Source organism: Chlamydotis macqueenii, chromosome 10 (assembly GCF_036417535.1).
Source record: "Chlamydotis macqueenii isolate bChlMac1 chromosome 10, bChlMac1.mat, whole genome shotgun sequence".
NCBI classification, from domain to species: Eukaryota; Metazoa; Chordata; class Aves; order Otidiformes; family Otididae; genus Chlamydotis; species Chlamydotis macqueenii.
In genome coordinates this window covers 18,192,949-18,215,001 of record NC_141565.1, presented here as the reverse complement: position 1 = coordinate 18,215,001, position 22,053 = coordinate 18,192,949, and the positions used below count along the sequence as shown (strand labels likewise).

Sequence of the window (22,053 nt, the reverse complement as noted above, 5' to 3'; positions counted from 1 at the left end):
CTTTAGTCAACTTCACTCTCCATTTCTGAAAGCTCAAAAAAATTAATTATTTATATTCCTTCTAATGTGGAGTAGTAATGCGAATGTTCTCAGGGTTATTATCAGTTTCTACTGAAGGGAGACAGCAAGACCTTTGAATCTAATTGAGTATTAGATGTTTAAAAGCTATAAAAAAACAGGCATTTCAAACCTATTAATAAGCATTTAGTTCATTTATAGAACTTAACTCCTTGATAGAAGCACCATCAAATCAGGCCTAATTTACCCTGAGCTTGAAGGCAGGATAACTGTGGATGTAAGCAGTTCAGTGCTAGTTTTCAGAAGGTGTTTTATAGGCCTGCAAGATTACACACTGGTAGATCCAGACCAAGAGTCACTTAGAGGTGTAAAAAAATGCTTAGCATTGAAGGGTTTCAATGAAATATTTAGATTAAAGATAATTAGATTATGAAAAAAAAAATAGGTCTCCCTTCTTATTGAAGATTTGCAATCATTCTCCAAAATACAACTGCTTCTAAGGACTCAAACCAAAATGCTGTAGATGGGCTAAATCCTGGGCATGCTGATTATCTGCTGCTTATGAAAGATATTACAGGAAAAGTTTAGAGGAAGATCAAAAGTGGAATTAGTTCCAATATTTATTGTTCATTGAGGTTCTAAGGAATTATTTTTCCATCTATTTTTAAATAATTATTTTAAACCAAATCCAAATGGAGAAATACTTAGACATTAAGAGTGACTGCTTTAGATGTTCAATATAAAATACTTATCAGAACTGTTTAGTTCTGGGACTTCAGATCTGGGCTGAGAACATATGATTGTGTGAAAGGACTAGAATTCATACCTTCCAGAAGAAAACTCTGGTCTCCAGCTATCAGACACTATGCAATATTGTGGTTTGGAGATTTCCATGTGTCTGAATGAACTACTTAAAACTCATTGCCCCAGAGAGAGAGGGAAGAACATAGCAGGTAGGACATCTGCATGAAAGGCAGGAGATTGGCTCAAATCCCTGCTATTTCCTACTATTCCAGCAGTTGTCCTACTTTAGTTCCTTGTTTCCTCACCTCTCCCATCAGCTTGTTGCTCCCAGTTACCCCATCCTCTGCATGTGCTGTACAGAAGGTTGAATTTGAGACTCTGGTGCCTGCTGGGCAGAAGAATCATAGAATCATAGAATGGTTAGGGTTGGAAGGGACCTTCAAAGGTCATCTAGTCCAACGCCCCTGCAAGGAGCAGGGACATCCCTGACTCGGTCAGATTGCTCAGAGCCTCATCCAGCCTGGCCTTGAACATTTCCAGAGATGGAGCATCCACCACCTTTCTGGGCAACCTGTTCCAGTGTTCTATAACTCGCATTGTAAAAAATTTTTTCCTAATTTCTAATCTAAATCTACCCCCCTCTATTTTAAAACCATTACTCCTCGTCCTATCGCAACAGGCCCTACTAAACAGCCTATCCCCATCTTTCTTGTAGGCCCCCTTGAGCTACTGGAAGACCGCTATCAGGTCTCCCTGGAGCCTCCTCTTCTGCAGGCTGAACAGCCCCAACTCTCTCAGCCTGTCCTCATAAGAGAGGTGCTCCAGCCCTCTCATCATCTTCATGGCCCTCCTCTGGGCCTTCTCCAACTGGTCCATGTCCTTCTTGTGCTGGGGGCTCCAGAACTGGACACAGTACTCCAGGTGGGGTCTCACCAGGGCAGAGTAGAGGGGAAGAACCACCTCCCTCGACCTGCTGGCCACGCTTCTCTTGATGCAGCCCAGGATGCGGTTGGCCTTCTGGGCCGCAAGGGCGCATTGCCTGCTCATGTTAAGCTTCTCATCCACTAGCACTCCCAAGTCCTTCTCCTCAGGGCTGCTCTCAATCCATTCCCCGCCCAGCCTGTATTTGTGCCTGGGATTGCCATGACCCAGGTGCAGGACCTTGCACTTGGCCTGGTTGAGCTCCATGAGGTTGGCACGGGCCCACCTCTCCAGCCTGTCAAGGTGCCTCTGGATGGCATCCCTCCCTTCCAGCATGTCGACGGCACCACACAATTTGGTGTCATCGGCGAACTTGCTGAGGGTGCACTCTATCCCACTGTCCATGTCGCCAACAAAGATGTTTAACAGGGCCGGGCCCAGCACGGACCCCTGAGGGACGCCACTCGTGACCGGTCTCCACATGGACATTGAGCCGTTGACCACCACTCTCTGAGTGCGGCCATCCAGCCAACTCCTTATCCACCGAGTGGTCTGTCCATCAAACCCATGTCTCTCTAGTTTAGAGAGAAGGATGTCGTGCGGGACAGTGTCAAAAGCTTTGCACAGGTCCAGGTAGATGATGTCAGTTGCTCGTCCCTTGTCCACCGATGCCGTCACCCCGTCATAGAAGGCCACCAAATTGGTCAGGCACGATCTGCCCTTGGTGAAGCCATGTTGGCTGTCACCAACCACCTCCTTGCTCTCCATGTGCCTTAGCATGGTTTCCAGGAGAATCTGCTCCATGACCTTGCCAGGCACAGAGGTGAGGCTGACCGGCCTGTAGTTACCTGGGTCTTCCTTATTCCCCTTTTTAAAAATTGGGGTTATGTTCCCTCTCTGGGGGAGCAGGTGCAAAAATTAGGTGGCAAAGCCCTCTGTGTCAGCAGAGTTTCTTAATAGCTCTTACTACAACTAAGATTCATCTCTTTGTGGAGAACTGCACAAGGCCTCTTTACCACCTAAATGATATTTAAGTGTTAGAGATATTTGCTATCCCCCTAAACTAAATTAATTTTTATTTTATAGGAGTCACACAGTCTCTTAGGGTCTCCTGATTACACAGTCTCATTCTAATTTCAGTCTTTAATCTGAATAAACACGTTAGAAAAACACAGACACAATTAACTTAATCATAAATTCAGATGGATTGTTTATTATCTGTCTACTTAATGTGCTTATGATTGCAGCGGTTAAACATGATAATGTTTTCTTCGCTCACACATAAATGAATATACACAGCGCAGAAATATGCGCAGGAAGAAAAACTTCTGCCTGAATGTGTCAGTAGGCTCCAGAGATGGGGAAATAGATGCGCTGCTCACTGTTGTGCTCTGTGTAAAAACACAAACATTGCCACGATAGTGTTGAGACATCTGAGAACTGATTACTGACAAATTATGCTCTTCCTGCTGAAATGTGCCTACATGTGGTTTTGAAAGGAAGAAAATGCTCTTGCAGCAAAGATGCAAAAAGGAACAGTATTTGGCTATAGCACTGCACCTGTGATTTAAAACCAGAGGTGCAGATTCTGGGTAAATAAGATTACTTGAATTCTTCAGAGTAAAATACAGGTCAAATCCACATCGTCCTACCAAAGCAAACTGATCAGGTTTACAGAGAAGAGTTTTCCCCTATGTGATCTTCATAAAGAGAGTGGTCTTAAAAAGAGGTTAAACCCTTTTAACATCAAATTGCTTGTTTTGTTCCAGGCCCATGGCAACTATCACACGTGCCCAAACGCTGTCACATATCCACAAATACTTGGATGCTGGAATACGATTCTTCCTATTCCCACATTGTATCAAAAGCAAATAATTATTTCAAGCATGCTTTCAGTTGAATTAGTCATTATCACTCAGACTTTTCTCTGTCATTAGACTAACGTTTTAATGGCCACATAAGATACCACGAGTAAGTTATATTTGGCTTTGCAATCTTCAAGTTCTAGCCAAATTTAAAACATACTACAGTTTCCCCCCCAAACAAGAATCATTTATCGTGTTTGTTGTCTCACTCTTGATTCTCAGATAGAACAGCCCCAATTGTATGTTCTTATTATGTATCACTAAATCTACATTCAGACTGGTATTTCCTACCTGTAGCCTTCCTAGGGTTTGACTTCTGCATATTGATAGTCAGAAAAAGGGTCTTCAATGTTAACTTCACCCTCTTAACCCGTGCTTCATGCTGGCTCTCTGCATGACACTCGCTCTTACTAAAAAGACCTTAGAAATAAGTTGAGAGGAGTCTTAGAAAAACAGAGCGCATCCTCAGGTAATTAGAATTTTGTAGGGCTGCTTCATGGAACACACTTCCATCAGGTGTTGTTCTTTCAGCTTTCCACCTTGTGAGCTGTGCTTGCTCTGCACCCTCATTGAATACCAAAGTACTTGACACTAAACTAAAATCACAACTTCTCTCTTGTTGGTTAACAGAAGTCTAACACAGTGGGCAACCCATGCTGTTGCACCTATAATAATTCTGAACTTGACTCAGATCAAGCTGAAGTTTAATGCCTTTTAAGACTGTCAGATCAACATTTCACCTATGTTGACTTCTTGTCCTAAACATACATCATGGCTGATAAATCAGTCAGTGTTCCTAAAATGGAAAGAATCCACTACGGTAGTAAAGGGCAAAGGGGAAATGGAAATTCAAAAGTCAATTTAAGCCTCTTCACTTTTGTTTTGCTTCTTCAACAATTTCCCTCCTATATAAAATATTGCAAAACCAAATAAAATTCTATGATAAACTTTTTTTTCCTGATTAAAAGAAAGAGAAGTTGTATATTACTGGAATTTTAAATCTCTGAAATCCATACTTATATTCTAGGAGCAATTATGACACCTGGTAGTCAGACAAACTTCAAAGTTGTGACCAAGTGCATTGTCTTCAGATACATTGTTTACTATTTTAAAAAATACTGTTGCTATTCTGAAACAAGAAAAAAAAATCTAGCCTAAAGTATTTGAAATACATCAATTTCAGCTTCCAGCTAAATGAAGACTTTTTTTTCCTAGTTTGTTTAGGATTTAAATAAATAACCTATGAGCTTCAGGTAGGTAGTCACTTGACTCACACTCTTGGTCCCTAACTTTACGATGAGCCCTGTTCCATCAGAGATGGTAATGACTAAGCAAAGAAAGTCTGAATAACAGTGGAAGCTTCCCCAGCACTTATTTGGAGGGAATCACCAACAGTTGTAGAAGGATAGTACAGTCTCCATGCCTTAAATTTTTTTCATGAAAAATAAATAAAATATAAAACTAAGCAGCAGTTTTTACAGTATGACACAGCAGTATTACTTGCATTAGGCCAATTTACCACTTATGATAGCAGTAATAGCACTAAAAGCCAATAAAAGCGGTCTGTTCGTTCAGAGATTGGCTTTTATGGCTTATTCTAAATATTATCAAGTGAATCAAAAGCTGTCATTACAGTGTCTAAAAAGCCTCCATACCTTGTAAGCAAACAGTGTGACTTTGACAAATAATCATTAATATGCCTGTGTGAGACCAGGGCTAAAAGAGAAATAAAAAGGAAAACCCAATATTTCACTTTACATAAATCATTAAGATCATTTCAGTTAAATTTCACACAATATAAAACAATTTTATATGTAAAAATGCCATAGTCTTCCCAAGTTGTAATTTTTTTTAAATCAGTGAACATACTTTTCCATAAAACAAAAGCTTGTCAGACAACTGAGCAATGAATGATTGAACTACAATGATATATTCTCATCAGCTTTGTGAAAACAAGTGATGCATGTGTCTAGGTAGTGCCTTTTGGGCCAGTATCTCACCTAACCTTCCCTTGGCTCCCGTCCTGCCTGCTAGAAGTCCCAACAAACACAGCACCACTACCACTCTTCTTGCTTCACGAGACAAGGTACATTCCTATAGAGCCAGAAAAGTGAACTCTGTATGCAGGGCAGATCTTTAATATGTAGGATTTCCTCTTCCCAGTATTCCTTGCTGCTGCCTAGCAATACTAGGCCAAGTCCTCTTGGAATCTGCACAGTCCAAGTCACTACTATTTGCCATTTCTAGTCTCTGAACATCTTGAATGGCACTGCTCAGTGTGCAGTCACCAGCAATGGTTCAGGATGAAGATCTGGGTGTACCACTGCCTACGTAAGATAACTACTACTGACAACACCGTAGTGATTCACATGTAACTTCTTCAGGTGGTTGAGTTTGCGAAAGGACAAAGGTAAAGAGACAGGCAGGAGAAAACACCCTTATTCCTGCCCTTGTACTATCACATCAGTGTCCAACATGGCTTCTTCATGCTCTCCTGCTGCATAATCTGATGAACATTACAGACAAATTATTCAAGGTCACACCTCCCACAGCTAGATAGATGAGGTGCTTCAAGACGTGGTTTAGTGGTGGACTTAATAGTGCCAGGTGAACTTTATGATCTTAAAGTCTTTTTCCAACCCAAACAATTCTATGATTATCTTCTATTATAAGATGGACAAGGTGGAAACAAAGCAGAAGCTTCAAGATTTATGTGGGGAGGGTGAGTACAGCACCAAGTAAGAGGGTAGGTACTGGGAAGGTTGGGCATGGATTGTACAACAGTTCTGACTACATAATCAAGGCTTTTCTCAACTAAAGAATTTGGACTTAAAACATTACCTGGACTAACAGTAAAATCTTATCTGCACAAACACTGTGTGCCCTTTCTGCCCATAGAAGGACTTTTTTTTAGTGGAATGTCAACAAGAGGATTTGGGAGCCCCAGTTATTCTCAGCACCCTACAAGGAGTCTGGCCTTAAGTCTGCAGGCTGCAGCACTTCCTCAGCCTCCAAGCAAACCGCAGTGACTCCTTAGCCATGCTCACAGACTTCCAGGTTCTGGACTCGAGACCAGGGTATGTAACCACGGCAAGAGCCTAGGACAAACCAAATGCCTTGGGCCAGGCATGGCCACCTGTCAAGTCTCATGTGTTGGGTAGAAACCTTGGGTAGTTGGCTCAAGCATTCAAGCTCCTACAGTGAATGCTGTGTCTCAGGGAGTTTTCTTGCCTATTGCTATTTACAGTTTTTTGGGGCCCCACTGGAATGACAAGCTAGCATGCTTGCAGTTGATGGTGTTACGCGATACTTTGTGCAGCTGCACGGAGCGCATGGGCTAGCAGAAACATGTGGTGCTGCACTGCCAGGGGAATTATTCCCCCAACATGGCCCTTTAAGGGCCACGTGTGTTTTGCAGACAATTTTTGTGAGCAGAAAACCAACAGACCTCCCATTCTAAACTTTAATTTCTTTGGCTATTTCTTTCCATAGCTCCGAGAACTTTCCAGAAACACTACATTAACAGTGAGGTAGAAAGATTTCAGGTAGAAATTGATACACCAGGTTTTGCCTAAGGTACCCTAAAGCATGTTAGGAAACCTGTTAAGATCCTCAGCATGCTTGCCTTTGACCAAGAAACAGTGTATATAATCCTATAAGTCTGTACCAAATAGTTTATCCCCCACCCCCCCCAAAAAAAAAAAAAACAAAAACAAACCCAAAAAGACTTTACTGAATTACAGGTTTGATTATTTCAACCTAACGAGTGAAAGAGTAGGTAAGAGCAGTTTATCTACTCACAAGAATAGGACTTTGGCCCATTTTAATCTCCTCTTTCAGGCAGAGTATCTAGCCACTACTGAGCTCCCTTCTAGACCCAGTACACAAACTGAACATCTGCTTTTCTGCACCCAGGCATAAGCCTGGGTCAATAATAGAGACCTAGAGAGCATCATCTGCTCATTGAAATCAATAACATCAGTGTTACTCTTCCATTTTCACCAGCAGTATTTTGCAGTACTGATTTCAGTCTCAAGCATTCCCATAAAATGGTAAGAAAAGATTTTGTAAGTACAAAGGTTCAAGTGGTTTGGCCTGTTTGCTTTTCATGTCATGGGTCTGCAACACATGTATTCATCACATACAGTTCTCCTGTATTATTTTTCCCAAGGGTTCAATCCCCCCATACTTTAGCCCCACCTTCATCTCTTTGTCACACACAAGTTCTTTATTATTGCTGAAGAAAATCAGAGCACAGGACTCTCTGGGTTGCTGTGCAACCTGAAAAAAACGTACGCAATGCTGACAAAAAGCAAACATCAGATACGATTCTTTCAACCAAGATTTCAAGAGCAAAGTCTCTAGAATTACTCATCTCCTTGAAGTTAGGCTTGTGCTTAGGCATATTGCTGAATCTGCCTCTGATAGAAGAGGAAGATGAAGAATTACTTGGCCTGGATTAGAAGCCACATTTGAGCATGGTGTTGCCCTGTTTCTAATTGCCAGTGTAGCCAAGAAACTATATCCCTCCCGCCACTTGAGACCACCTGAAGAAATACATTTTTCACCTCAAACTTTGCACAAGAGCCCCCAACTTGGCTTTAATATAACACATTTTCCTTTTTTTTCCCCCTTTAATGATATGCATTAATATTTTTACCTGTATGTACTGTGTTTTGTTACTTGGACATTTTTCAAACACTGTGTGGCAATGGACTGTGGGATATGGGATTATGTATTTATTATTCTCAAGAGCACTGTGTAGACTGTACCTGTAAGTTACAAGCAGACTGGTAGAACAGAGTTTGAATTCTGTCAGGAGATCTCCTCCAAGCTTGTCCATTAGGCTGCACATGGCTCTGCTTTAAATCTTTGTGCAGTCTGAACCATAGATGCTTTGGTCAGCTGCACTGAGCACTCTGCTCTGGGTCAGTCATGGGGTGACCTGGTGGCCAAGGAGGAGTGCTTCCAGTGGCTGACCACTACGGTTTGTTGCGTAACATAGAAAACATTGCTATATCCAGAGATTACAGCAAAAAGTGTTAGTTATGGTGTGCTTTATTGACAGAAAAAAAAAGCTCTCTCTGCCCATGGAGACTGTATTTGTACACAGTGATGTCTAAATCCATCTAGAGGTGAGTTTATACAAACGTAGTACAGTCAAATACACCCTCACCTTCTCTCCTGCCACAATAGGTCAGCCTCGATTTTTCAATGTGGTGGCTTTTACAGAAATGAAAGGCATTTTTCTGCACAACCGAAAGACTGTCATTTTAAGATGAAAAAGCCTGCTTTCTCCCTGAGGGAAAGCTGGAGAAAGTTTCATAGATTTGCCCTTTGTAATATTCCAGTTTCTCTGCAGCAAGAGGAGAAAATGAAAGTTAATGGAAAGAGACGTTTCTTCTTGGATCAAAACTGAATACTTCCAAGAACACATTCTCAGAGTGTAGTCATAAATACTTAGAAGAAACAAGGTCAAATGGTTCTCAATGTCCAGCTTCACTCAGGCACTATGTTTTTTTTTCCAATCAGGTAAAAAATGTGTGAAAAATTTTTACTTCTCATTTGAGAGTCTCAAATCCTTTTCAGCCATTAACCACTAAAACAGCCTATTTGCTCCATGAAGGTGATTAATAGGAGTGGAGGTGAAGCAATTAGAAGTATGAAATTAATTCTCTCTTAGATCTGGATGTCAGGACAGGAACATACTCTACAGCAAAGCAAGGGAAAGCCTAGACCTGGGCCTTCAGAACAGTTCTGATCCCAGCTTTGCAGGCTTGTTTCATCTTCCCCTATGCTATCACTTATCTTGGTGAACTGAAGCATCGTACAGATTGAGACAGTAGCAGAGTAAACCAATGCTAAGTTAGATTTAGATTTGATATACATAATACTTAGATATTACAAACATTCAGCCGTCTGGGTAGCTGAAACCCTTGACTGCTGTTGCCAATGCCCAGCACTTCTCAATGAAAATGAGCCCTGCAGGTTTCCAAGAATTAAACAAAAGTAATTGCAGCACCCAAAATTAGTAGCTGTAGATGAGATAAAGATCACAAAGGACCAAAAACTGCCATTGACTTGAGTTACAGAAAGCTTGAGATCTTAATAAATATACTAATACAGAATTGTTAGAACCAGGCTTTCCCTGATTCTCAGTCTCATTTTCTAGTATTTGTTTTATTACTTTTCCAATTCTCTCAAAAAAACCCAAGCAACAGCACCTTCTTTTCAGCCTGCAATAACCTAGCTTGTGCAATGCCAGCCTGTTCAAAATCTTCCATTTAATTAGAATTGGTTTCATACCAGTTAAACTTCCCCTACAGAAAATACACCACTTCCAAGACAGCAGATGCTAACAGCCTTGTACATGAGTTCTAAGAGGTCTCTTTCCAGGACTGGCCACACTGACCACCTCCTCCCATCCGTGTCCCACTGGAATGCATGTTGCATATAAAATTAGAATCAGATACTGTAAGTACATCCAAATCTTCCATTTCTGTTGACTGCCAGGAAAGTGACAGTCATCATCAGCCAGGTACAACACTGGAGTTATTGACATGGAACTTGCCTTGGAATGTATGTAAATTTGCCCTAAAGTTACTTAGACAGTTCATTTTCAACTACTTTCTTCATCCACATTGTCCATAATGTATATCATAAAATCCTTATTTGCCCTACGGTGAAGACTGCCTAAACTATGGCCAGATAAGAGTTGTATTTGTGTTGCCTGAACAGTGCAAGCTCTCCCATGTCCAATGACTATTGGAATTATTGTGTGATCTTTCTAGAATCTAAGTCACATTAATTTGTAATATACAAAACGATTCAAATAAATAATTGTGCAGACTGAATAAAAAAGCAATTTAAACTTTTTTCCCCAACTGGAGACACTTTTTACAAATAGTTCTTTTAAGTAGTCTTAATAGTATCTCTTTAATATTGCCATTAAAATTCACCAGAGTTCAAGAGCAGAGCAAATTTACATCTGTTAAAATAATGGAATTGACACTGATATTACATCATTGCTATTTTAAATAATCATTCTTCATAATTCTAACCTACTTGCTTTAAGTTGCAAATAAAGGGCTTGTTCCTACTTTCAAAGTCAATGGCAAAACTCCCTTTGGCTTTCAGGGAGCAGCACCGAGCTTTAAAGACAGAGGCCTCCGGTGATATGCAGTGGGGTTTGTCTCCATTCCCTAATGCAGCAAAAAATATATCCCTCTGAAGGAAAAATTATTGAGAATAGTTCTGTGAGCTCCAGTCAGACAGGATAGTTGTACTGGACCAGTCTCTTCTCAAAAAAAAAAAAAATCACAAAAACTACAGACTGCTCTGAATTTCTGAAGGGAGTTACAGTTGTTCTGCTTAGTTTCACAAGAAAGCAACATTTTACACAGGTGTTTTTTTGCCATTTTAGTGCAATTTTGTGGTTTTCCTTCCTTAATATCTTCAGAGAGATTGCTTGAAGAGAAGCATAAGAGCAGCCCTCACAAATTCACCTTCTCTTGGGAGAACATTAGAAGTTTCACTGAAATTATGTAAGTGTTCTTCTATGAGCGATTCAAACTGAACCTAAAGGAATTAAAAAGATACACTATACACAGCTGGAAAGCCACTTAGAAAGTGAATCAATGCAGTCCTCTTCTGGATTACAGAAGAATATGAAGCAAGGATTTTTTAAGAAAGATGGAGGATAAAGATTGTAACAGACTATTGAAAAGTGGGGAATAATATGCTTTTTACTATCTGTTTAACTCTTAAAAGACTAAAGTTTTGTACCCAGCTATTCCTAGTCTGCCTTTGTGTACTTTAAAAAAAAAACCAAAAAAACCAAACCCAAAACATCTGTGTCCAGACCACAGCTTATCTGTAAAATCATCACAATTTATCTTCCTATATGTAGACCTCAAGTTTTCAGCAATAGGAACGTTTCGACTATCTGCACTGAGCACCTAGTTTGACAGTTTTCCAGCCGTGGCAGAAACCACCAGCCGCTACAGTTAACTTTCTACTAACGCACTCCTAAAATGTGTTGAACACTTGCTGGACAATAACCCCCAGCTGAGTATTAACCATAATTTCACACTGCAGACTGTAACTCCTGTTAGATGTTATCTGGGAGCTAGGGAACTTTTAGTACTGTCATAAAAGCTAAAGCAGAATCAATCCTTTATTCTATCGTCACTGACGCTGCCCATTATAAATATCAAACCTTAGCAAATTCAGGTCCTAACTGAAAGGGCAATTGCCTTGGTGTCTTTAAGAGCAATTTAGTTTAAAAAACCCCACATGAGATAGCAAAATGTGACCATTTATGGTGAAGTATAAATAAGCAGCATCACCAAGACCAGGGAAGAAACATTATTCCAGAAAAATCAAGTTGTTAAGAACCTGCAGTGCTGACTGCTTTACTCCACTTGGAGCTACTTACCCCATTACATTTATTTCCACTTCCACAGTGGGACACCTGCCTGCGTGCTTACTCGGAAAAAGAAAAAGTGTATCTTGGATGGTAGGGAAGTATCTTCCAAGCAAGGATGATTAGGCAATGCTCTGCCTCAGGAAGCGTTTCAGGCGCTGTCACTTGATTGTGTCTAAGAAGAAGTGAGAGGGAAAACACCTAAGGGCTTGGACTAGCTGAACCAGGAGGTGCATCATCTATAATTCCAGATGCATCATCTATAATTCTTTTTGGCAGCTTTAAAATTTACTGTCTTCCCCCACGCCACTGCGACTAACACAAGTGCAACTCAGCCTTCAGGAGAGTCTTGAACCACACAGCAAAACAGTACTGTGCAACTATATAAGCTTACAAAAGCTGTATTTGGAGCCATTTTCTTTTTTTTTTGCATCTTTCCAACAATGCTAATAAGAGAAAAGAGCATACACCTGACATGGAGGACCAGTTGTTAGCACAACTCTTCATGAGAGGAGGAAGGAGGTTTATTCAAATATATTTATCCCCATCTAATCAAATAAATTATAAAGGCTGTTTTTATACTGTAAATATATAGTCTAGATTCTTCACTCCAACACTACTCTTTTCTCTAACACTAAAACTTGCTTATTTGAAGACTTCGTGTAGCTGCAGAAATCTTCACAGCAAGAAATATGTTCTCATGTCATCTATTTCTGGCTTTCCATGTTGTGATGATTGAGGCTGGCCTGGTGTCTCTATATAGGAACACTCCTCAGGTAGTGGAACAGCTACCGCAGATTGCCTGGCACCTGCTTGACAATGAGGTGAAGAGAAAGTAAAGCAAAAGTAATTTTGTTTCATTGAAAACATCTTCGCCAAGACATATTTGTAGGAGATAAAAACTAAGGAAAGTGTAAACCGATGAGGAATGGAATCTTTTAATATTTTGGGAGCATGAAATGACGAAGTCAGAGTTCTGAGCTTGAACAGGTTCAAGATGGAGTGGAACAAAAACAGCAGGTGCTGGGGAGAAATATCCTGAAAAGGATAAGTATTTTCAAAACCTGGTAGTTACATTTTGTTGGTTCTAACCTTCTTCTAATGAAATAACTTCTGAAAAGGGAATATAAAAATATGGAAGCTGAATGCCAATAGAAACATATTGTAAGTGTGATACACCACCGAGTCTACAGCTACTGGGTTAAGAAAACCTGTAATGCACTTAAAAGCATCTTTTGCTTTCTAATATATCCTTTGGAAGATCTGACTTCTTTTTAAATAGAGCAGCTATTAAGAGAAACTAATTATGAATTTATTTTTAAGGGCCTGGATTTTCTCTTACATGTATCATTCTAACTCAGGAGTAAGCCCATTCAAGCAAATTAGATGAGGTTGGTGTGAACAAAGTGTGATGAGAAGCAGGCCCTGAGATATATATGGATGGAGTGAGTCATTCTTATTCTGGTTGGATGATTACATCAGTAGAGAATTAGTCTATCATCATGCAGGGCCTTAGCCTCCTTTCTCTTACATCAGGAAGAACTGTGTGGAGTTCACCACTATTTCACTAGCCTAAAACCAAGACGACAGAAGAACTGAGCCCACAGCCTCAGTTCCTTATGCTAGTTGTGCATTGACTACAAAGAAGCTGCCCTCATTTGAATCAGCAGATCATCTCCTATTTCTTTCTTTGTTTACCTACTAAAGCTTTCCTATAAGTTATTTTAAAACCTGTTTCTTATTTAAAATATTAAGTAATTGTTGTCATAAAAGAGCATATATTCTTTTTCTGGCATCATGTTCAAGAAGCAACTTTTCTTCCATTTATCTCCAGTGACACATCTACAGAGACCATAAGGAGAAATTGAGTAGATAAATTCGACTACTCAAATTCCCTCTACACCAAATGCAGTTCTGTGAGAAATCTCTAGTAGTTCAAGTCCAAGAATTTTGCAACAACTTCTGTGTCAGAGTGAAACAACTATGCCATACCCGACAGTATTATTCCCTTTTTAGGCACACACCAGGTTTGGTGGTGCTAGAACAACATGTGATCCATCCATTTTATCTAAGAATAGGCAATACCAGCTATTCAAGAAGCTACCTCAAGGAAATGTTGTGGTGGGCACTGTGAGTAGCTAGAATAGATTATAAAAGAAGAGGGCTGGGACATCTCCACCAATCATTGGAGTTCCTGAGAAGTTTTTCCCTCATAGCAATGACTTCAAGGCTAATTAGAGGCAGAAAATCAAAACGGCAGCCTGCAAATTCCCCAGACACCAGGTGTTTACCAGAAAAAAAATGTTCCTCAGCCACGCTCCATCCCTGCTCTCCATGGTTTCTATGGGCCTCTCCCCTACCAGACACTAGACAGTCTGCCTTCCCAGTACATCTGCGCACTTCTCACTTCAGAGAAATACGGATGATTCAAACCACCTTTGAAGTGAAGAAAACCAAGCATGGTTACTTCTTGGATCCAGCTCAGCAAACCTAGAAACTGAGAACCACACCAGCTTCTTCATACTGTAAGAAACTACAGAGCATCCTGGTTTGCTGCTGTCCTGTCCCTGGCCAGCCAGTGGTCCACCATTACACCGAGCCAAAGAACACTGGACTTAAACCATTTACAATGTAGCTTTACTTCCTACCATTACACCTTTTTCTCAAGATATTTAAGCATCAAGCATTGCAGGTATCATGGTTTCACATTCATGCTATACTTTGCTAATACCAGGTAGAGGTTTTTCTACATTAAGTGATTTATTTTATCTTTTCCCACAAATAAGAGACATCTGCACCATAACATATCCTATAGGCAGCTCTTTTCATATCTAAATCTCAAGGATTTTGGGAGCAAAAAGAGAAGATTATATACTTATTCAGAAATTAAGTGAGATTAATAATTTTGAAAGTAATTTACAAATAGCAATCAGCCTCTGCAATGAAGGTCAAAAGAAAAGGACACATTAGCAATTGAATATCTTCCCTCCCTTTAAAGTTTTAATGCTGCATACCTGTTAATAATGGGAAATATCCTTCTTCAAGAGTAGCATTTTCAAGAATTGGTAGGATCCTTTTGCTAATTCTAATCTTCTTTTAACAAAATAATTTGCTAAAAAGGATTATCAAAAAGCATGAAAATGGAATGCCAATAGAGATGTATTGCCTATACAATAAATAGTTAATGTATTTTCTAAATGAATGATTTAAAATAGCTATTAAAGTAAAGAGAATGAGCTTATGTTTCTAGTAATGACTTCTCTGCCTCAGAATGAAATCTGTAAATCCCTGATTGCAATTTCACATCCCAAAAGGACAAGCAGTCCTGGGACTGATGCTTATTGCCTTTATCATTAATACTAGCATACCACGTTTGTGAATTTTATATCACTGGTTTGAATATTTAGATTTATACTTGTGTATTCTTTATATTTTAAATCTCCTACAGCTATTCTATCACAAAAATAAATCTGTCCTTCAACAGGGCTTTTTTTTTTGTATGTACATGCATACATGTATACACAGACTTTCAGCATAACTACAATTTTATTCATAAGAGTGCATAATGATTCAGGCTGTGATTGTTAATAAAAATGCATTTCTAACCATCAAATTTGAGTCTATTATTCTAAGTTAATTGCATTTGCCCTAAAGAGACTTGCGACTGGCTGTCAGCCTATTTGTGTCAGTTCCATTTTATTCATCAGTCAATCTTGTCTCCTCTTCTTTCACATCCCATATATTGATCAAATAGATTTGTTAGCATGCCTCTGCAGCTTTAAAAAAGTTTGTTATTTGTCAGGTTTATTTGATTACTATATTAGTTTGCACGTTATCTTAATTGTTATTTCAATACAAAATAAATGCCCCTTGATAAGCCTACAAGATTCCCATTAAATATAATCCATATAACAAGTTAGTGGATGGAGTGAATGTGGTAAGAAAATAAACACATTAAACTTACTTTTAAGAGGTGGTATTAATCTGCAGCTATATTATACTTGATCCAAAAGACTGGAATAGAAATAAGTACAGTGTGAAACAATTTTGATAAACATCAGTGCCATATCATTGCATATTATGCTATGTATAAAATACTTTAAGGAAAAAGACTTGCGCTATAAAATAAACTGAGGTCATATCTGGAAGAGTGGGTTTTCTGGTTAAGTGTGAAATAGAACGATATTATATATGGCTTTAGACACTAGAAATTAGGCTAGAGAGGCTGCAAGCAAAGGCAGGTGGAAATGCACCTGCACATGGGGCAAGTTTTTTATAAGGAGGAGAAAAAATAGCTTTTAGGAAGGTATTTTTCAGAGTGAGATAAATATCTAAGTAGGTAGTTTCCTCCTCTGTGAAGATATGATACACTACGCAGTGAAATAAGTAAGAGTTCAGCTAAATTAAAAAAATTGAAACAGCATCTTGTGCACATTAGTCACTCAGTTTTGGTGAAGACTTCACAAACCCACAATTTTTACCTCAGTATTCTCAAAAGGGAAGGTGATGCAAACAGTTCCTCCACACAAATGTCTTAGAAACCTGCCTCTGATAGCTTCATTGTCAGCAAGACTACATCACCCTGGCTCCTTGCTTAACATTGATTCTGGGGTCTCCCCAGCTGATACCTGAGCTTCCATAGTGTCAGAAATAAGAACTGTGGAAATCAACAATAACGTGTTTACCATTTCATTAAAAAAAAAAAAATGTGAGAAGTCCATGTATCTTAAGATAGCCACTCAAGACATAGAAGCATTGATTTTATAAAGATTTTAGGAAACAGTAATCTTATGTTTTCCCTGTACTTAAGTACATTGACCAACTCCGTAGTTTTCTGAATCCGAAATGTGAAATTACCAAAATTCACCGAATTTCTTGTGAAAATCTAAGTTCTTTCATTTCTTGGGCCAGGATTAGTCTTTGTACTGTCTAACTTCAGTCATCTAGAAGTTTGGTTTCTGGTCTGGGTAATTATCTCTGCTTTGTCTGTAGCCAACTGCAGGGGAGTGGGGTGAGAACAGGGATAAAACAAATCTTCCAAAGAGCAAATTTTTCTTGGCTTTAACTCTTCTGTCAAGATGGGATGACTTGCCAGCAGGACAGCCTTGTCTCTTCCCTTGATTATTGTAGGAGTTTGGGCCAGACTGACCACCACCCTAAGGGGAATCTCTCTCATTACAGCAGGAGCATTGTCAGATGCCTTACCTAGCTATGGACACTTGAGATGTCCAGCTCCCAGATTACTTTTCATCTGGAACCTCTTTAACAGTATTTCATACCAAACAACGATGCTAAAGCTTCAGATGGCCTAAAATAAAGCTAAAATTTGCAGTTGTCCTGGAGCAGTTCGCAACACTCCTGCGATTCAGAAGCAGGCGGCATGATGATAGTTTCAAGCTAAGAAGTGTTATGACCAGCTAGGATGGAATATAAACAGGAACAGATGAGAAGAATACAGCCTCAACATTTGAGACAACAAAGAAAGAGTGAAATGATTGCTACATAAAAGACATTTCAAAGACCTCCCAGAAAAGCAGGCATAAAAATCCCCAATAAAAAGGCTCAGCAAGAAAACTGTCACACCCCCTAATCCTCAGCAGACTTTAACAAGATGTTTGCATGAACTAGAGATTGTCTCCTTTCCTGGAAGACAAAAGGCACAGAAAACAATACTGTCTAGCATAGGATTAGGAGGTAAGAGATAGATAAAAAGGATTCCTTAACCTTACAATTAGAAACCCCAACTCCCCAGCCAAAAGGATAATCAGAAACAGACTGCAAACCTGTCTCACAATAATTGCTGCATCTTTCTTTACTCTTTGAAAACCGATATATTTGCTGAAGATTTTTTTTAATATATTGCCACTCCAAGAAAGGTTTTGATGACCACTTAAGTACAAGAGAACCGCTGCTACCAGACCACAACTGAGCACACATGGCAATAGCCTTTTATTTCCCATTCTTTTTAATTTCCACCACCTCCAACCAAGCAAAAATTAGATTACCAATGCTCATACCAACTGCCAGTAAGTTGTACAACTTAGAGCAAAGTTATATCTAATGCACTTCTCTTCTAACAAATTATCAGCTTTCTGTGCCCTAAGCCAGACACATACACAGATTCTTCATGCCAAAACTGGCACAAGCATGTGCTCTGATTAAAAAGGAAACAACTTAGTTGTTATAACCAGTATCTTTAGCTTTATTTGGTATTACTAATGCTGTTAAACAGAAGGCAGGGTACTGGCAAGAGCAGAAAACAGACTTGAAGGGGGAGGAAACCTACAGGCTGGAAAGAAACAGCAGTTTCCAAAGTTTGACCCTCCTGCTGTAGCTGACTGGTGACCATAAGAATCATAGAATGGTTAGGGCTGGAAGGGACCTTCAAAGTCCCTCCAGTCCAACCCCTCTGCAAGAAGCAGGGACATCTCCAACCAGATCAGGTTGCTCAGAGCCCCGTCCAGCCTGGCCTGGAACGTTTCCAGGGATGGGGCATCTACCGCCTCTCTGGGCAACCTGGGCCAGTGCTCCACCACCCTCAGTGTAAAAAAATTTTTTCTTAATATCCAATCTGAATCTACAGTATCTAATATGAATTACATATTTAGAATACACTACAATAAACTGTAATAGCTGTAGAAGTTTGCTGAATAAACATTTAAGACTCTTTCTGAAGCTGAACAAGGCAACCACGAGACATTGATAACCTATGACAACTGCATTTACAGAGCGTATATTGACTTACAGACACGACTTCAGCACGCGAGCAGTCATATATGATAAGGAACTATACATGTCTTTGCTTTGTAGGGCATTTTTTGAGGCACACAATAGTTAAATGGTTAGTGCAAGCACAGATTGAGAGACAGCCAGGATTTCAGCAGTCACCATCTCCAATGGGCAGCTGATGTTGCTAGCCTTTCCCTGTCTTTCTGGTATCATCAGGAAAAAAACAAACAAACAAACAAAAAAAACCACAAGTAATTTCTTCTTTCTTCAGGTGCAGCACACTTGCAAACTATCGCTCTGTGCTCTTGTGATCCTACTGTCAATCAGACCTTAAATTTCCTGCCTTAAGCTAAAGTTCAGTGGTCTTGCTCTGTGCAAGAGAGACACTACCTCAGAGCTGCCTTGTACGCTATGCCAGATGAAACAGTCCCTCTAAGTAAACTGCTAGAAACTGCTTGGAAAGAGGTTAGCAGGGATGCAACCTTAGCCATTGTCATTTGTTATGGAGAGACGCAAACAAATCACGCTTCCCAGAAGAACCACGGTTTGAAATAAACGCACGGAAAAAGGCATGTGTTTCTGTTCTCTTTTGAGTAAAGCTCAAAGAAAGCATAAAGCTTGGCTTACACATGCTTGTAGGAGAAAAGGGAGAAGAGTTATCTGCAGATTTCTAAGTAAACTTCCCAGGCCTTGGTCCAGATGAGAGAAGTAATTCACTACATCCATCCCCAAAGCATGTAGCTAGCAGTGTGGCAGGCAGAGCAATACAGGATGGGTAGAAGCGGAGGGTATGTGTTCTGCATGGTGGCAGAAGCAAAGTAATCTCTTCTCAGCCACACAGTGCCCCGGGGACACCCGGTCTTGCTGGTGGCACAGTGGCAGGAGCTCACAAGCCTTCACCTACAAGCACGCTTGTCCCCAGGCCATGAGGAGCTTTGCTGCTGTCCTGCCCACCAGCCAGCTATGCTGGAATCAAGAGCCTGGAAACAGGACCATGGCACCCTGTTCATTGTCTCAAAACTATTTCCAGATCGTATTTTCCTCATTTTATAAGCAAGCAGGGTTCTGGTTGCCACTATTACAAGCACAGCTTCAGATTTACAAGACAGGATAGCTTGTTTCACAATTCACATTCAGATCCAGATTTACTGTACAAAACTGCAGAACACTATTTCTTTGGGTCATGTCTGTGTGGCACAAAATCCCACATCCAGTGAGATTACAACGTCACCCAAGTATTCAGTCATTTATACAAGACCTGTCTTCCCCTCCAAGCAGAGGAGAAATACATAAGACTACAAACACCACACAGGTTTCTGCTTTGCCATCACTATGGATTTTTGGATACTCTGATACCTCAGTGGAGAAAGGCACTGCAAAGCCCTAATATACCTAGAAGTTTAGGAAGCATTGTCATGCTAAAACAGAAAAATGAAGCTAGGTCAGCTGAACTTGAAACCCCACCATATCTTAAAACCATGGTTCAGAAATCTAAGCTGCATGTGTTACAAGTGTTATGTTTAATAACTTATTCTGCTAGCTTCAAAACCTGAAAGCCCAGCACATTTGTATGTATGACTGATAGGAACAGGGATGTGATGGAGCACACAGTGATGACGTCTGTATTCAGGTTCATTACCAGCATTTTCCTCGGTTGCAATTATTTTAATGAAGTCTTTGCCTAATTAAGATTTTCACGATTTGGCGCAGGAAGCAGATACAACACCTGATACAGTATGCCCTGAAGCCAAACATTTCCATCAGCTTTAATGGGCATTAGGATGGTCCCTGATGGATCAGGGCAGAGACTTTTCACTGATCAAGTTCATGAAGACAACTCAGACACAAGCCACCAAAAAGATATAGGAAAAACCACAAACTTTACTCACTCAGAGACGAACGCTGTGTTAGTGAGTCAAGATCCTCAGGCAGTCTCTGCTCCTCTGGATAAGACCAGTTGCGTTGACCATACAAAAAATGGCTATGTCCCCTGGGGGGAAATAAAATATGAAAATAATCTCAGCAAGAGACCAGAGAACACTGGATCCTTAAGGGGAAGGGCTATTTCCCAGCTTCTGTTAACAGCTATTTTCTTCCCTTACTTGTGAAGTAAATTAGGGAACTACATCCTCAGCCCCAGGAGCCTGACTTTTCTCTTTCCTCTGATGACAACACAGTTTGAGCAGTTTACAAAACACTGGTGCCTCCATGGGATAACAAAGCCACCTCACCAGTTTGGAAGCTTGTCCTGCTTAGTGAAGCCTTCCTCTCCCATTCTTGTTTTCCAGAACTGGATAACCCCATCCCACAGCACCTTGGAGACTCAGGTATGTTCCCCACCTTCTCAGCTCCTTCTCCCAACAGTACATAGGGCACAGCACTGCATCTTTCCAACTACTGAAGTTTCATGCAAGAAAATCAGCTCAATTATTCTAATTCCATGGGGTAAGGGTTAGCAACATTTTTTTTTTTATCCTAATACTGACTCATCACCTGTTTCAGATTTCAGCCCATCCTTAAAATGGGACTATTACTTATATTAATGTCTTAAAGGAACACTTTAAGGTTTACTCAAAACAGCAGAACAAGCATAGAAGCACTGTCCCATGGCTAAGCCTACAAGCTTTTGAGTACAAGGATAACAAGCTTTTAACCTCACAACAGTTTTCTTACAAAAATTGAGTAAGAATCCCCAAAAGGTCAGCCTATGGGCCACACAAAACCTGCTATGTTTCAATTTGCAGGTTCCCAGTGGATTACTTTGGGATCAGGCAACACCCAAACTGACACCTAGCCACCTTACAAGAGCTGCTCATACCATACCTTACCTGGAGAACATCCACAATGTGGCTTGCTTCCTCTTACCTTTATTTATCTGTTGAAGAAGGAGGAATACCCATGCCCCTCTCCCTTCCCAGGTGAGAATGTTTTCCTGAGGGAGGGTTCTCAAACCAATGGGTACCACCTGAAAGCCCTTAGAAGGGGAGGTACGCCACTTAATTTTCTTCCTACTTAGCCACAGCAGAAGTGGATAATCCTTATCTGGTCCTTTTACTTCTGATGATGACCTTTAATTGGAGAGCTTCAGATGAAGCCAACCTGAGAGACCTCTCAGATTTTGACAGTGGCCCTCAATCCTTGCCATGACCATGATTTGGGATGTCACTGCTTAGCGGGTGAGCACACCAAGGCTGTGCACCACCACAGACTGGGCTCTTCCAGTAACAGAGACCACGTCATCTCAAAAAAGGTTTAGAAAGTACCATTTGCCCATTAGGACTTTTCTTAACAGGGCACCCAGCACCCTGTTGCTGCAAGCAAAAAGCCTGCACCCAAGGGCTCTGTATTTAT

General features: G+C 40.3%; 1 protein-coding gene across 2 annotated transcripts in view; it reads left to right on the top strand.

The window, feature by feature from the left end:
- MDFIC2 (MyoD family inhibitor domain containing 2) overlaps positions 1-22,053 on the top strand; it is a 47,773-nt gene that overhangs the window by 6,882 nt on the left and 18,838 nt on the right. Inside the window, exon 2 of one of the 2 annotated variants that reach the window (XM_086755952.1) lies at positions 20,991-21,029. The exons of the other annotated variant lie outside the window; for it this stretch is intronic. Within the exon in view, the coding sequence (XP_086612078.1) occupies positions 20,991-21,029 (39 nt within the window). The remainder of the gene's footprint in view (positions 1-20,990; positions 21,030-22,053) is intronic. 2 annotated transcript variants of the gene reach the window in all.